At 48.8% G+C, this 17037-nt stretch overlaps 1 protein-coding gene and 1 long non-coding RNA gene across 2 annotated transcripts; one reads left to right on the top strand and one right to left on the bottom strand.

Moving 5' to 3' along the window:
- Positions 1-6371: 6371 nt before the first annotated feature.
- Positions 6372-11372, bottom strand: LOC138915492 (uncharacterized). Its single transcript, XR_011421500.1, has 3 exons — positions 10411-11372; positions 9650-10303; positions 6372-8018 (listed from the first exon to the last, which is right to left on the bottom strand). It is a non-coding gene; the product is annotated as an uncharacterized lncRNA (long non-coding RNA).
- A 177-nt stretch (positions 11373-11549) lies between these two features.
- Positions 11550-16733, top strand: LY6K (lymphocyte antigen 6 family member K; the record flags this gene model as incomplete). Its single annotated transcript, XM_070221975.1, has 4 exons — positions 11550-12233; positions 13641-13737; positions 14620-14721; positions 15897-16733. Coding segments are annotated over 4 exons (1167 nt in total), but the record flags the coding sequence as incomplete, so codon positions are not given.
- Positions 16734-17037: the final 304 nt, after the last annotated feature.

The raw sequence follows: 17037 nt of genomic DNA, 5'->3' as shown, positions 1-17037 counted from the left end.
TTTGTGTTTGTACATGCATATCCTTTGCTAGATATCTCATTTGCAAATCTTTTCTCCCAGAGTGTAGTGTGTCTTTTCATCCTCTTAGAAGTTTTTCATAGACTAAAAGTTTTAATTTTTATAATATCCAATATACCCGTTTTTCCTTTGATGGATCATGCTTTTGGTGTCATGTACATGACGTCTTTGCCTAGTCTTATATCCAAAGATTTTCTCTTATTTTTTTCCAAAAAAATTATAGCTTTATGATTAACCTTTAATTTCAGGATCCATTTGGAGTGACTTTTTATATTAGACATGAGGTTCACATTGTGGTGCATCTTTTTACTAATGAAACTCCAATTGTTCCAACATCTTTTATTGAATTGCTCTTGCAATTTTGAAAAAAGTTAATTGGGCTATTTGTGTGGGTTTATTTCTGAGTTCTGTATTCTTCTCCATTGATTTATGTGTCTGTCACCAAAACCACACCGTTTGGATCGCTGTGATTACAGAGTAGGCCTTAACCCAGGAAAGAGTGGCTCTCCCTCTCCACTGCTTCTCACATTGTACTGGCTCTTCTGGGGCCTTTACATTTCCACCTAAATTTTAGAGTGAACTTGTCTGGATTTTGATAAGAATTCATTAAATCTATAAATCATTTCTAAGAGAGTTGACATTTTTACTGTATTGAGATTTCCAATCCATCAACAGAGTATATATCTCCAAATATTTAGATCTTCTTTGATTTATGTCATCAGAATTTTGCAATCTCCCTAACACACATCCAGAAACATTGCCTGTAAATGGACCTAAGAGTGGGATTTCTAGAAAGGGCCAGCAATTGAGAGTGGAACAGCCAGGACCCAGCCATCCAGGGGAGCAGACAGGGTCTACTTTGGAAAGAAGCATAGTACAGCCTTGCTCACAAGAGCCCACATGTGGGAGTGGATATTAAGGTAGTGTGATCACGGTGGAAGAAAATTGTTAGATTTTATTTTTCGATATGGGCCCATTAAGCAGAGAGATTCTGGATTCAATGTTGTAGCTTGAGAATTAGAAATGGGCTCTAACAGTTTGTTTGTGGGTTGACTGGAACATGGATCAGAAGGTGGCCTACAATGAATGAGGCTGAAACACCAGAAGTGCCTTGGTATACTGTAGGGAAATGTATCCAAAGGCTTAAGGAGATTGAACTGTTAGAGAGGTTGTACTGTATCCTGTGAGACCTGAACCAATCCATGGAGATCAGTCACCCTTAGAGGTCTATAAGACACACCTTTCACCATGATTGTGAGAAACAAATGTGTGAAGGGAGTGCCAGTATCCTAGAAGAGCTCTGTGTTTGCTCTTCTCTGTAGGCCAGAGATTACAGTGAGAACTGCTGTCACTGAACTGGAAACCTGAGATACAGGGGAAGTAACTGGATCCTGGGATGGCAGGGACCTAGCGATGGCACTTAATCACCAAAGGCAAGGTAAGCATGACTACCATAATGGACGGCAGAGTCAAAGAATAAGTGGAGACTGACGTACAAAGATCTACGGTATTGGCTATTTGATCATGGTGTTCGCAGGAGAAAAATAGATACAAAGTCTACTAAATTCTTAGTTAATTAGTATAAGCAGAAGAGTTCTAAATAATGTGAGTTGAAGTTTAATTTGAATTATAAATATAGAGAGTCATGGTTTCTGAATCAATTCCCAGACTTTAGCCAGTTTACAGACCTGGAACCCCTTGAACGAAGGTGACGCCAGTCCCCTTTGAGGTAGGAGCCCACTACATGTCAAAAATTTGTGCTGTTAATCTTTCTGCCAGCATTCCTGAAAGGGGTCCATGGCCTTTGATCAGGGTGACTGTGCACTGGGGAAAGGAACTGTCTAGACTTTTTCGGTGTTGTTGGACACAGGCTCTGAACTGATGCTAATCTCGGGAGACCTAAAACATCACTGGTGGTCCAGTCAGAGTAGGAGTTTATGAAGATCAGGAGATCAACAGGGTTTTAGCTCAGGTTCATCTCACAGAGGGCCCAGTCAATTCCTGAACCCCATCTGTCCCACCCCCCATGGTTATTTCTCAAGTTCCAGAATGCATTTTTAGAATAGACATACTCAGCTCTTGGCAGAATCCCTACAATGGTTCCATGACCTGTGAGGACTATTATTGAAGGAAAGGCCAAGTGGAAGCCACTAGATTTGCCTCTACCTAGGAAAATAGTAAACCCAAGGCAACACTGCATACCTGGATGAATTGCAGTGAGAAGTACCACCATCAAAGACTTGAAGGATGCGGGAGTGGCGTCTCTATTCAACTCACATATTTGGCATTGCAAAGACAGGTGGATCTTGGAGAATAACAGTGAATTATCCTAAGCTTAACCAGGTGGTGACCCCAATTGCAGCTGCTGTACCAGATGTAGTGTCATTGCTTGAGCACATTACTATGCCCCCTGGAACCTAGTATGCAAGTATTGATCTGGCAAATGCTTTTGTCACAAGTTCTGTTAGCAAAGGCCACCAGAGTAGTTTGCTATCAGCTGACAAGGACAGCAATACACTTTCACTGTCCTACCCAATATGATGACTAGTTTTATGTGTCCACTTGGCTAGGCCATAGCTCCCAGTTATTCAATCAGACATAATCTATATGTTGCTGTGAAGGTATTTTGTAGATGTGGTTGGCTTCTATCAGTAATTGATTTTTAAAGTAGATTAAGATTACCCTCAATAATGTGGGTGGGCTTCATCCAATTAGTTGAAAGGTCATAAGAGCAAAGGTGAGGTTTCCTGAAGAAGGAGAAATTCTGTCTCAAGATTGCAGTATCATCTCCTGCCTAAGAGCTGCCAATCTGCTCATGTGCCCTGAAGATTTTGGACTTGCCAGCCCCCACAATCATGTGACCTAATTCCTTGAAAAATATGTATATATATAATAAACAGATACATGATATATATGTATATATGTGTGTATATATTATATCTGTATATTATATATAGAGAGAGAGAAATAGAGACAGACAGAGAGAGATCCTACTTGTCCTACTGGTTTTCTTTCTCTGAGAGATACGTCTGGGTATAGAGAAAGTCTTTTTAACAAATAGAAGGAAAGCTTGATAAATTTGACAAAATAGAACAGTTTTCTACATTGAAAAAATATCACAAACAAATCAAGAGACAAATGATAAACCAGTAGAAAATATTTGCAACATACATCACTAGAGTGTTAATGTCCTTAATATATAAATAATTCCAAATATTGAGGGAAAACATAAAAACTTGATAATATGGTAAAATGAATATGGTAAAATATAGTAAAACTGAAAATATTATAAAATGGTAAAAATTAATGAGCAGACGACTCAAACACACGCACACAAGAACACATACGAAAATAGCCCTTAGCTGTTCTCCTTTGTGGTGTTCTTGCTCACGACCCATAATTCCAGTCTAACCAAAAGAAAACATCAGACAAACCCAAATAGAGGGGCAAGCTGTTAAACATGTCAAGGTCATGAAGAAAGAGGGAAGAAGAGAAATGGCCACAAATCAAAGACTAAGGAGGCACGTTGACAAAATGCAACATGGTGTCCTGGACCAGATCCTGGAGCAAAAAAAAATGTACATCAGAGGAAAATCTGGTGAAATGCAAATATAGGATGTGGTTTAGTTTATATTGCTATGCCAATGTTGATTTCCTAGTTTTGATAAATGCACCATGATTATGCAAAATATTAATATTAGGGGAAGCTGGGAGGAGAGGATACAGGTACTCTTCACTCTCTCAAAACTCTTGGGTCGGGGCCAGCCAGGTGGCGCAGCGGTTAAGTGCGCACATTCCGCTTCGGTGGCCTGAGGTTCATTGGTTTGGATCCCGGGTGCATACATGGCACCACTTGGCAAAAACCATGCTGTGGTAGGTGTCCCATGTATAAAGTAGAGGAAGATGGGCATGCATGTTAGCTCAGGGCCGGTCTTCCTCAGCAAAAAGAGGAGGATTGGCAGCAGTGAGCTCAAGGTTAATCTTCCTCAAAGAAAAACCTCTTGGGTAACTCTAGAATTATCTCAAAATAAATATGAAAATATGTATGCACAAGGCTATTCATTATAGCATTGCTAAACATTGGAAACAACTTGAATGTTCATACACAGGAGAGTGGTTGAATAATGTATGGTACATCTTCACAATAGACAAATGTGCAGCTGTGAAAAGAAGGGAGAAAACTTCTGTGACCATCATCAGAGGGATTTCCAGGACACGTTGTTAAGAGGAAAAGCAGAATGCAAAGTGTATCTATACAGCATTACCTTTTGTGTAAGAAAGAAGGAGGAAGGAAGAAACAAAGACACGTGGGAGGATAAGCCAGAGATTCCTAAGACTGGTTACCTATTGGTGTGACTGTAGGTGGGAAGGAGAGAGGGAGCATGGTGATGCCTGACACTTCCCTGACTATATCTTGGTGTAAGGTCCTATAGTGGAGGAAGACAATGCCTCTACCTTCTAGGTCCTTCTGGCTAGTCTAAGAATTAAATAGACATGAGACAGAATAATAGGAGAAAATCAAAGTTTAGTAATGTGTACACATGGGAGAAACTCAGGAAAGGTAAGTAACTCAGCCTGAATGGTCAAAGCTTCCACCTTAAATACCATCTTCAGCTAAAGACAAAGGTGGATATTGGGGGTAGTGGTTTGGGACTTCAAAAGGGAGGAAGGTGGGGCTGACCCCATGGCCTAGTGGTTAAGTCCAGCATGCTCTACTTCAGTGATCTGTGTTCATGGGTTTGGGTCCCAGGTGAGGAACTACACTGTTCATCAGCCATGCTGTGGTGGCAACCCACATACAAAACAGAGGAAGACTGGCACAGGTATTAGCTCAGTGAATCTTCCTTAGCAAAAATAAATAAATAAAGGGCGGGGGGGGGGGGGGTAGGAAGGTAATTCACATGGAGATGGAAATGCAAATGTCTGTTAAACGTGCATTTGCTGGGACCTGTGTAGTGTGTAGACAATGTTATCTTACGGCATTAGCTCCTTCCTGGAAGAGGAAGGAGCTAACTCTATCTTAAATTCTTTTAAGCAGTTGGGGGAAGGTGAAAGTTTCTTTTAAAGACAAGTCTTGGCAAGGATGTGGAGAAAAGGGAACCCTTGTTCACTGTTGGTGGGAATGTAATTGGTACAGTCACTATAGAAAACAGCATGAAGTTTCCTCAAAAAATTAAAAATAGAACTACCACATGATCCAGCAATTCCACTTCTGGGATCTGAAGGATCTGAGGGAAATGTGGACACACTAAGAACCACTTGCAAGTCATGCTTCTGGCATCTTCTGCTTTAGCTTTCCTATTCTAGTCAACACCCCTCATCCCCCATTTGTCAAGGTGCATGTACGAGCAGGAAATACCTCAACGGACACCGTTCAAGCACTTTTCATAAGTTGCTTTTGAGGTCAGGAGTGACCAAGTAAATAAGGAGGAGCATTTGGGGGTGCAGGGACCTCCCGCTCCACGTGGAGGCAGCCCCAGGACGTGACTGATTCAACTGCGCTCTGCCTGCTGGAGAGCAGGGAGGATGACTGTCTATGATGAAGGCGTGAGCATGGCAAAGGCTTCATGTTGGAAAAGGCCTAGTGCCCCAGTCCCTGCCCAGAGAGGCTCCCAGCCCAGAAGGGGAGGTGTGTGCAGTCGGGAAGAGTAGCGATAAATTAATGACATGCAGTAGGATATATTGGAGTATATGAGAAAGCCATTTGGTTTGAAATTTGGCTTGACCTTGTTTTTCCAAAAGGGCCTGATGTGGCCTGTTGAGTATGCATTGTACAACTGTTTTAAACATTTACAATATCCCAAAGACAAGTACGATGCCCTTAAAGATAGAGATGTAACTTCTCCCCATATCAGCATTTATTTAAGGATAAGTATCTGTTCCTGGAAACTAAGGATTAACTACTGACTTGTTGTGCTCGCCTTATGACAACTGACCTGCTGACCACCAACTCACTTTGCCAGCTAACCATCTCGTGACAGTAAAAGAAGAGATATTTCTGTCATATGCAATGTATGCTCTTTGTTCCAAGATGGTACATAACCACGCGGTACACCCCACTTCTTTGGTGCCCTTCCTTCCTTGGGGAAGGCCCCAGGCTATTGTCCTCAAACCTGGCTCATAATAAACTCACCCAAATTTTGATTTGTAGATTATGGATGTTTGCATTGACAGTAGCCAGAGAGTCGCTGCTGGTGAATGCTGGGAGGCCAGAAGCCCCACAAAAGGAGCTGTGCCCTTGCTGGTGTGCAGGGACAGTTTGACCTGCAACTCTTACTCTCATTGCATCCCTGGCTGGTATCAGCAAAAAGGCACGGAGGTAGAGAAAACTCAGATAAATACACCAACAGAGCTTCCTTGCAGATCTTTTTATTGTGTATTTCTATTTTTATTTATTTGGATATTTGAAACATCATGGGCTTTTATACACCCAACCGTGTTTGGTATGTTTTATTGTAGACTCAGCACCAAAAAAATATTGAAGTAAATAGTGGACAAAATGCATGTTACATGCTCTCATATATGTACATTCTGCTGCACTCTTGAGGGTAATTCCCCTGGATAGAGGATTCTAGGCTGCTACGTTTTTTCTTTCAACACTTTAAACACCTTACTACGCTCTCTTTGCTAACACGGTTTCTGATGTGAAGTCAACTGTAATTCTTATTCTTGTTCTGTACACAACTTGTATTGTTTTTCTCTGGGTTCCCTCAAGATTTTCTCTTTGTCTTTTATTTTTTGCAATTTGAACATCCTGGGTGTGGGTAATTTTTGTTTGTGTGTGTGTGTGTGTGTGTGTGTGTGTGTGTTTCAGTGTTTATCTTCCTTGGCGTTCTCTGAACTTCCTGAATCTGTGGTGTGTTGTCTGTCACTAATTTTAGAAAGTTCTTAACCATGATTATTTCAAGTATTTCTTCTGTACCATTCTCTCCTCCTTTTGGCATTTCAGATACTTGTGTGTTACATCTTTTAAAACTGTCCCACAGTCCTTGGATAATCTGTTCTGTTATCTCATCTTCTTTCATCTTGGCATTTCAGTTGGGGAAATTACTACTGACATGTCTTCCAGCTCACTGATTCTTTCCTTGGCCGTGTCAAGTCTGTTGTTGAGCCCATCAAAAGCATTTCTCGTGTCTGGCACAGCAATTGTTATTTATAGCATTTCCTTTTGATTCTTAGAGTTTCCATCTCTATGCTCACATGTCTGTTCTTGCATGTTGTCTACTTTTTCCATTAGAACTTTTAGCATACTAATCATAGTTATTTCAAATTCCCTATCAGATGATTCTGATATCTTTGTTGTATATGTCTGGTCCTCGTGCTTGTGTTTCCTCTTCAAACTGTTTTTATTGGCTTTTGGCATGTCCTGTAATTTTTCATTGAAACTGTACGTATTGTATAAATTAATAGGAACTGATGCACAGGTCTTCAGTGTGAAGATTTATGTTGTATGGACAAGGACTTGGCTCTGTTTAACGTTTGCTGTGGTTCTAGGTGTCACAGGTTTCACGTTTCTTGAGTGTCCTTGTTTTTGTCTCCCATTTTATCTTTGAGTCTTTCCTATGTGTTGCTCCTAGGAGAAAGTCTGTGTTTTGCAGCACTTTCAGCTATAATCCATCCAAAAGAAAACACTTGATTACAAATTGCTGGAGGCTGGACGCAGACTATCAGGAGAACATGAGACTCCTGAGAATTGCTGGTCCACACCAGCCTCCAGCACTTGTCAAAATTACACTGAAGTGCTCCTACCAGTTTACGGCTCCAGCAGCTTCTGATCTAGGTCAACATATTTCACGGTTGCTTCTCTGGGTACACCTGCCTTGCCAGATTTGGGAGTATCAGACTACCCTGTGACCTCAGCTCTCTGATGGGTCTAAGAGATGTTAATTTTCAGTTTGTCAAGTGTTTTCTTTTGGGAATGATGGTTCCAAGCTCTTTATATGTAGGTCTGAATATTTAACTTTTCTGTTAGCTGTTCTGATGAAGCACAAATAATGGAACTAAAAATGGGAGAAAAAGGGAGAAAAAAGGAGAATATGCTCATTAGTTATTAAGTAATCCATCATTAACCAAGGTAATCAGTTGGAATGAATAGATACCATTGAAAAGTCACAGACTAGGGAATAAACAGTTAAATAAGAAAACCTGGGGAAAGAAAGTCAGTTCAAAAGATATAACTGTAAAAGTAAAAACTAAAACAAAAATACAAAACTTGTAAATGCCAAAAGAACTATTAAAAGGAGAAAGACACCACATCACATAAAGAAGCAGTCAACTATGTATACAGAAAGTATCTCTGAGAGAGTTGAAACCAAACACAGCAATCATATCAATAAATATGAATGATTTAACTTACCTAATAAAGAAAAATATTTTCTACTTGTCTAGCGAGCAAGCTCCAACTACATAAAGTATAAAAGGGACAGACCTAAAACACTAAACTGCACACTTAAAAATGGTTAAGATGATAAAATTTATGTTCTGTGCATTTTATCACAATAAAAAATTGAAAAAAATCCCACCAAGTTATTTTGTGGATATCAACAAATTAATTCTCAAGTTTATAGGGAGAGGCAAAAGACCCAAAATAGCCAACACGATATTGACAGAGAAGGGAAAATTGGAGGCCTGACTCTAACCGACTTCAAGACCTACTGTAAAGCTACGCTAAACAAGACAGTGCGGTATCGGTGAAGGGAAAACAGATCATTGGAGTGGAATAGAGAGCTTATAAATCGACTCCCATAAATATAGTTAACTCTTCGTTGACAAAGAAGAGGCAATGCAACAGAGCAAAGACAGCCTCGCACACATGCTGGGACAAGCGGACAGCCACACGAAAAAAATATCAGTCTCGACACAGATCTCACATCCTTCACCAAAGCTAACTCAACATGCATCATGGACCTAAATGTAAAATGCAAATCTATAAAACTCCTGGAAGATAACATGAGGGAACCTGGATGACCCTAGCATGGCGATGACCTTTTAGATACAATACCAAAGGCACAATACATGAAAGAAAGAATTGATAAGCTGGATTTCATTAAAATAAAAAATTCCTCTACAAAAGACAATGTCAAGAGGATGAGAAATCAAGCCATAGCCTGGGAGAAAATATTTGCAAAAGACGTATGATAAAGGACTGTTGTCCACAATATACAAAGGACCCTTAAAACTCCACCATAAGAAAACGAACAACTCCCCACAAGTGGGCCGAATATCTTAACAGACACCTCACCAAAGAAGATACACAGATGGCAAATAAGCAAATGAAAAGATGCTCCACACCATCTATCAAGACGGAAATGCAAATTAAAACAACAAGATACCACTACACTCCTATTAGGAAGGCCAAAATCCAAAACACTGACACCGCCAAACGCTGTTGAGGATGTGGAGCAGAAGTCTCATTTGCCGCTGGTGAAAATGCAAAATGGTACAGGCCCAGAGTTAGAGAACAGAGTTACAAATGTGGAAAGATAGCAGGAGAGAATGTTCCCAGTGGTGTCAGAATTGGAATTCTCAAGGTGAATGTGCCGGTTTCATTATAGAGACAGCTATACAGAGAAACCCATGTAATGTACACGGGTTTGTGTAAATACACACATAGAGGTGTGTTTGAACATACCTACATAAGTTAGCTTTGTTGCTGAACAAAACCTCCAGAACTTCGCAGCTTGAAATAGCAAACGTACTATCCTACATGTTTTCTGAGGGTCAGGAAACTGGGAGTGGCTTGGCTCAGGGTGCCTTACGCGGGTTCAGTTGAGTTGTCCATATCGGCTGCTGTCCTCTGCAGGCTCCCCGCGCAGGAGCATCTGCTTCCCAGCTGTGGGCAGGATCACATTCCAAAATGAGGAGTTCGAGAGAGCACAGTTCATGCTTGAGCTGCCTGGGAGGGTAGGCTGCAGGAAGGGAAACCTGAGTGGGACTCTCAGATGCCGGTTCCCCTTAAACGACTCTCGAACAACCCACACACAGGCTCAAACTTGCCCTGCCGGGAAAAACGCCTTTTCCAGAATGCTGGGCCAGGAACAACAATACTTCTTCAGTATTATATTGAGAGTCGTTTCCAAGCTGTGCAAGATCGCTCCCAATCCAGGTCCTTTAATGAGGAGGAGAGGTGATGGGGCATTAGAGGTGGGATTGGCATCCTGGGTTCAGGTGGTGCCTCTGCCATGGATGAGCTGCGACTCCTCGTGCAGCTAAATGAATTCTCTGAGCCTCGATGTCCTTGCTCATCCGTAAAGTGGGGACGGCAAGTGCTTCCCTTTCAGGGTTGCTGTGAAGATCAAGTGAACACGTGTGCCCAGCGTGGCAGAATGACACATTCACTACAGGGTAACTATATTTTAATTCCACTCCAGATGTCACACATCCCCCACTCACCACAGAGCAGGGCCACAAATAGAGAGGCGGGAGGAGACATCCCATTGACTGAGCGATTGTTGAGGCAGAGACCTGGGCACTTTCCATACACCAGTCTTGTCCTCACTGGGGTCTGGTGACATGGGCCTTCATCTAGAGAATTCCCGTAGGAAGAACGTGAGCCTCAGAAGGATCAAGGGCTGGGCCCCCACGGTGAGCCAGAGCTGAGCAGAGTCTGGAGCCTCCTCTCTTCTCCAAGCCCCCAGCAGAGCCTCACGGGGCAGAGAGGAGCACACCTCCTGGCAGCTGGCCTCTTCCATGGTGGAGGGGCGTGGGAGGAGTGTGCAAACTCTTCTCCTCTTCTAGGGCATCTGGGGACCCAACAGGATGCCGTCGGGGAAGCCGAGGCTGGGGGGGGCACGTGCAGCCAGAAGCGCGACCCCCCCTCCCTGACGGCCCTGCCGTGAACTGTGCTCGCCAGACGGCCTGGGGGTGGAGGGGGGCGCGGGCGGCGGGGGCGGGGGTCAGCGCGGCCCTCTCCCGCGCGTCCCTGTGAGGGGCAGAGGCACTTGGGACAGAGGCTCCATTAAGCGAGCACGAAGCCACGCATGGCAGAGGTGGCCTCGCTCCTTCTTCTAGGGTCCGCTGCGTGGTCGCCCTGCCACCAGTCCAGGGGTCCCCATTCTTCCCGCTCCCAGCCCCTCCTGAGGGGGCCCTCACGGGCAGGGGAACAGGGAAGCGGTGGACTCACCAGGCCCCGCCCACCCCCACAGGACGCCCAGCAGCACCTGCAGTCTTCCGGAACCTTCCACGCCGCCTGCCCGTGACCCCTCCCCCCAAGACCTTCTGGAACCTTCTTTAACGGTCACCCCATGAAGCGCCCGGACATTCTGGAACCTTCGGAGCTGAACGTTGCGGGCGCGCATGGGCGGGCGGGGCTCAGGCGGGGGTGAGCGCCAGGAGGACGCTCAGGGCCTGAGCGCAGTTCCCACAGCAGGAGCGGGTCCTCAGCTGTCTCCCGTGGGCCTTCGCGCTGCTTCTAGAAGGTTCGTTTGACCTGCGGACGGCCTGCGTCTCCCCAAAGGCGCTTCCGTCAGAGGCCTGGGTGAGAAGGTTCCAGACGGTTCTGGGCACTTCACTAAGCGGGGCGAGGGTGTGTGTCAGGCACTCAGAAGGTTCCAGAGGGTTCTGGGCGCTTCCTTCAGACGCGCGGGCGGCACGGAAGGTTCCACAAAGTCAGGGCGCCTCACGGGCGGGCGTGCGCCGCGCTGAGGCTCGAACCTCAGTCCAGGTCAGCGGCGGCGGGTCATGGCGGCGACCGTCCCGGGTGCCCCGGGAGGCTGCGGTCCCAGTGGTGCCGCCCCGACGTCCTGACGTGGGTGCAGGCGGACGACATAGTCCCCTGCCCGTCCCGCGCCCTCCCGCGGGCCCAGCTGCTCGCCCCGGGCCGTCTCGGCTCCTCGGCTTCGGCTCCGCTCGTCCTCACCTTGATTTCCAGGGCTGTGACAGGGCCGGAGCTCCCGCGTGGGGGCGGCCAGCCCCGAGCCGGCCCCCGGGGTCGCGGCAGACCGTCTTCGCTGGCCCTTGGCCGGGGACGTGTGCGCCCTTCGGCGGCGTCGGAGTCTGGGGGACGGTGTCGTCCTCGCGGCTGTTGTGTCGCCCAGTGTGTGTGCAGAGTGCAGCCGTCTCGGGATCGCTGCGGCCCGAAGGACCCGCCTTTCTCCCCTCTGCCGCTGGGCGGATGCTCGCGCGTTCACACCGGCGTCCGCGGCTGCACGGTGGCGCCTCGCGAGCGTCTCCCTGGGCGCCTTCTGCTTCGGACCCGCTGCGCTGAACTGTGCGGGGTGAGCGCTGATCCCCGCGGCGGCAGGGCAAGTCCGCCGTCTGCTGGGATCTCTGCAAGGACTGCGCTGTCCGTTGCCGGGTCCTCTCCTTCTGGGGCTCCAGGGACACAGATGCTCCATAGTCCGCTCTGCTCCTCAGTCCCCTCTCTCACTTCTGTTCGTTCTCCTCTTTCTCTTCCTCTGACTACCGCTTTGGATATTTTCTACAGACCTGTCTTCACGTTTCCTGTCGTTCCCTTTTGCTGAGCCTAGTTGGTGGTTAATTTCATCCAACGAGGGGGTGTTTTTGGTTTTCTTTTTAGGGAGGAAAATTCCCCCTGATTTAACATCCATTCCCAGTCCTTCTCTGTTTTGTTTTGTTTTGTTTCTTGCTTGAGGAAGATTAGCCCTGAGTTAACATCCGTGCCAGTCTTCCCCCCACTTTGCGTGTGGGACGCCTCCACAGCATGGCTGCTCAGTGGAGTCGGTCTGCACCCGGGGTCCGAACCCAAGAACCCAGGCTGCCGCAGCAGGGCAAGCAGAACTTTAACCACCGGCTGTCGGGCCTGGCCCGCCAATGAGTCTTTTACCTCCGGAGATCTTGTTTTTCTGTTCTTGAATGTCTCTTCGATGCTCTTGCTGGATGTTGTTTTCCTGTTGAACGTTTTCATCTTCTGAAAAGCCAATTATATCATCTCGTTCTCTTTAGTGTTCTGTTTAGAAGGATATACGGCACTTGCGTGCTGACGTCAACCTTTGGTGACTGGGGGTGGACTTCCCTTGTTTTATCAGCGTGCAGTCCCCTTGTCCTGCCTCAGAAGGGGCGGGGCCGAGGGTGTGTGGGGGGTGAGGCTGGCGGGCCACAGGAGCACAGAGCTGGGCTCAGCATCTCAGAGGGGCAGTGGCACTGAGGTGGGTCTGATGCCGGCCTCAGGCGGGCCAGGCGCTGCAGGGACACCCATGTCTTCCTGTGCACAGGGGTCAGAAAGCACCAGGAGGGATGACCTGGCCAAGACAGGGAGAGGGAGGGGAAGGTGAAGGGGGAAAGGGTGGACGTGGGCCCCATGGGGGCTCCTGAGAGAGCAGGAGGCCCAGCAGTGGTTGGGGGACCACTGGCGCAGCCTCAGGGAGAGGCAGCAGCAAAGGCTGCTGGAGAAGGTGTGCTGGGGAGGGGGAGTGAGTGAATGCACAGAGCTCTAGGGGATGGTGAGGTCCCTGGGGGCCGGGGGCCACGGGGGCGTGGTAGTGGTGACAGGCCACCCACACCAACAGGCCACACCTGGCTCCGGCCCACGGGTGAGGAGCAGAGCAGATGGGCCGCCCCCGGCATCCGGTGGGAAAGGGCTCTGAATGCCGGTGGGTGCACAGGCGCCGGGTGTAACCCTGCAGCCACACAGCTGAACGAGTGGCTCTGCTCCTCGTGTCCAGGGCCAGGCACCACTGGAAATGACCCTCCTCCTTGCTTTGCTCCTGGCCATGGGCCTGCCACAGGTGGAGACAAACGTCACCGGGTCTGGAAGACAAGGTAAGTCTGGGCCCCTCAGCCTCCGGGGCTGGGGGAAGGAGGCAGGCTGGAATGGCTGTGCGGACACGGGGCAGTGACCCAAGTCGGGACCTGGCAGTGAGCCCAGGTGGGTGTGGGCACAGGAATCAGGGAGCAGGGGTGCATCAGGAGGGCGACCCGCTGACCTGGACACCTAGTGGGGGAGCTTCGTGATGTGGGGCTCGCGCACCCTGGGCGGCAGGGGTGGCCAGAACCCTGGTTTATTCTCCAGCACCCTGCTCTCGCCTCAGTGGCCCTGCCTCCTTGGGAGACGTCAGGCTGGAAGGCAAGCCTGGCCTGGCCCTGGTTGGGGCTTCCAGGGCTGTCTCTGAGCAGGGGAAAAGCTGCTAGAGGGTGAGCAGTTTCTCCCCCGGAGTGAGTCCCGCCCCAGCACAGACCCAACAGTGGGCTACCACGCAGGGGTCAGGACACAGGGCCTGGGGGGCCGAGGAGGGTGGAGCCGGTGCTGGAGGAGGCTCGGTGGGCCAGGAAGGTGGGTGGGAAAGCGAGTGTGTGCACATCTGTGTGGGGGTGTCGTGTGTGGGTGTGTCTGTGCGAAGGTGTGGGCGTGCACGTCAGGGTGAGAGTGTCTGGCTGTAGTGGTGGGTGCCTGTGCGTGTCCGTGTCCGTGTCCATGTCCACGCCGCAATGCGTGTCTGGGCGTGGGAGCGTGACTGAGACATACCCTGTGCGTGGGTGAGGGAGGCCCAGGAGAGAAGAGAAAGAACTCAGGGGACGCGGTGGGCGTGGGTGTGGGGAAGATGGCACCCACTGGTTTGCGCTCCCGAGGAGGCGCGAGAGGGTGTCTGCTAGAACTGGAGAACTTCACAAACATCCCGCTTTCTTTTTCATTCCTCATTTCAGACGTACTGAGATGTCACGTTTGCGAGAGAGAGAATAATTTCAACTGCGCTGGTCCTACGAACTGTAGCGACAGAGAGACGTATTGTTCTTTTGCTGTTGTGAGTAAGTATCTCGGAGCGTTCCGGGGTCCCACAGGCAGACCACTACGCTATTTTCAGGAATTAGGGTCTGTTTTCCTCGAAGGAGGATAAGTAATATCAAAGTGATCTGTTGTTTAACTTTGAAGAGCAAAGTCCTGAGAAGCCAGGAGTGCAAGCAGGCGACAGAGGTGACCAGCTCAGGCAGGAATGGTGCAGCTCCAGGGCAGCAGGCATCGCAGTTGGTCAAGACGAAATACTGGGGGTGGAAGAGATGAGTCGAGACTTAGCTTCATTTTTAAATGAAAAACCAAGCTTCAGTGACTTCAAACGTCCCACCGAGAATAGCTTTTCCAAGAGCTGTCCACACTTCGGGGTGTGGGCTTCAATGTGCTCTGAAAGGAGTGTGCGTCCTTTAGAAGGGTGGTGGAGACCGCGCTCTGCCACCCGTAATTCACCCGAGAACTTCCGGCCCCACGATGAGCTCCGTCCCGCAGTGGGTGGAAGGCCCAGCCTTACCCCAGGGCCGTTGTCAGCCCTCGAGAGTTCCGAGAGTTCTGCTTCAGTTCAGGACCATTCCGGGGCCTTCCACGTTCCAGGAAACGCGTGGGGCGCTGTGTTGAGGCTTACGCCTCTCTAGCCTCACGGGGACTTGATAACTTAGTAAATGGAAACTGATTTGCACCACAGAAGACAAGGTGAGTTGAAGTCATGAGACTGACCTGGAGCCCAGCGCTGAGCTGTGCCCGTGCGGCAGGCTCACCGTCATGGCCCTCGCACCCAGGCCCTGGGCAGCAGCTCACTGAGAGGCCAGCTCCGAGCCCTGGGCTGTGGCCAGGATGGCCAGGAGCCCCTTGCTCCCATGTGTCTGTCCATGGTCACAAAGGCCTGAGTCACCCTGTGTTTGAGAGGCTGAGGCAGATGGAGCCTGACCTTCCCTTGACAGAGAGCCCCAGACCCAGGTTCCGAGTGCACTTGGTCAGACGAGGGCTGCACGAGAGCCGCCTCCCACCCCCACAAGCAGCTCTGAACACAAAGGCTTGACCCTCTTCCTCCTCGCTGATGGCTCCTGACTCTCCCTAGGTGGCCTTTTTGAGTTGGGCCTCTGGCAGGGGCGCCAGAAGGGACAGACAGAAACACCGTTGGTGTCGCTGCTTCGAATTCACGTGTTTCCTTCTCCCTCTCTCTATTTTCTGTTAGGAATATTTCCACGTTTCTTCTATGTTTCAAAGCAATGTGCAGAGTATTGTTCAATAAAGCCTCCATACCTGGAGAAGTCGTTTGTAATCATAAAGCCTATGCCCTTCTTATACGTGATGTGCTGTCAGACGTCGTTATGCAACGATGCTGAACCAGACATCAGAGACGAAGAAGATAACACCAAGAAAAAACCTAAAAAAGCAAGCGCCGTGAGGAGCAGTAGAGCTGGGCTGCTGGTTTTCCTGACACTTGCCTCTGTGTTCCTGGGCCTCAGGCTGCCCTGAGCCCCAGGGCGCGCCTTCTGGAGCACCGCACAAATGACGTGGACTCGCTGCAAGTGCTCGGAACCTGTTGCATTAAACTTGTTTTCCATTCCTTAAGTCGTGGTCTGACTTCAAGGGACCTTGGAGTAGGAGGGTGGGGAGCAAACCCAGGTGGCTCTAGCCCACAGCTCGCATTCAGGGCCAGCCCAAACATTCCCCACAGTGATGATGTTTACAAGTGTTTCTCTTTGACTTCTGTTTGTTGCTGACAGTCACTCTCCTCTTCACCTCCCAGGGCTTCAGTGCTGATGGAGGAGGAGCTAAGTGCACCCATGAGGAGGAGTGCTCAGATGCTTCTGACATTTTGGGGGAATCGGGGTCAGTAGGGGAGACAGGATGATTTGGGAGTAAGACATCCCTGGAGTGAAGGACTCGTCAGCATGCGGGGGCATCATCCTGGGGACAGCCCTTTTCTGATGGGGGCGGCACATGGCTGCTCTTCCTCAGCTCTCCCTACCAGACTCCAGGAGCCGGAAGATAGGAATTCTGTTGAATAAACTTGGACTTCAAGGCACGGGTGTGTGGACTCACACATTCTCACACACACATTTGTCCAGCGTCTGAAACTTGGGCTGGGTAGACGGCGGCAGGGTCAGCTGGTTTTCATGGCTCAGTGGAGATGCAGCCGTCCAAAGAGGGCAGAGAGCCAGACTCAAAGTTCTGCGCAAAACAGACGCTTGTCCCTTGTGGTGCTGAGTCAGTGTGGGGCAGGTGCAGCCCCCCCCACTGCTCACCTTCCTCTCTTCTGCCCTCACCCCGGCCAGCCCCTACCTGCTCTGACACAGGGAGACTGCTGTGTGGGGCAGCCGGGAACCTTC

This window comes from Equus caballus, chromosome 9 (genome assembly GCF_041296265.1).
Source record: "Equus caballus isolate H_3958 breed thoroughbred chromosome 9, TB-T2T, whole genome shotgun sequence".
In the NCBI taxonomy this organism is placed as follows: Eukaryota; Metazoa; Chordata; class Mammalia; order Perissodactyla; family Equidae; genus Equus; species Equus caballus.
The sequence above is the reverse complement of the archived record's forward strand: the minus strand, read 5'-3'. Positions and strand labels throughout refer to the sequence as shown.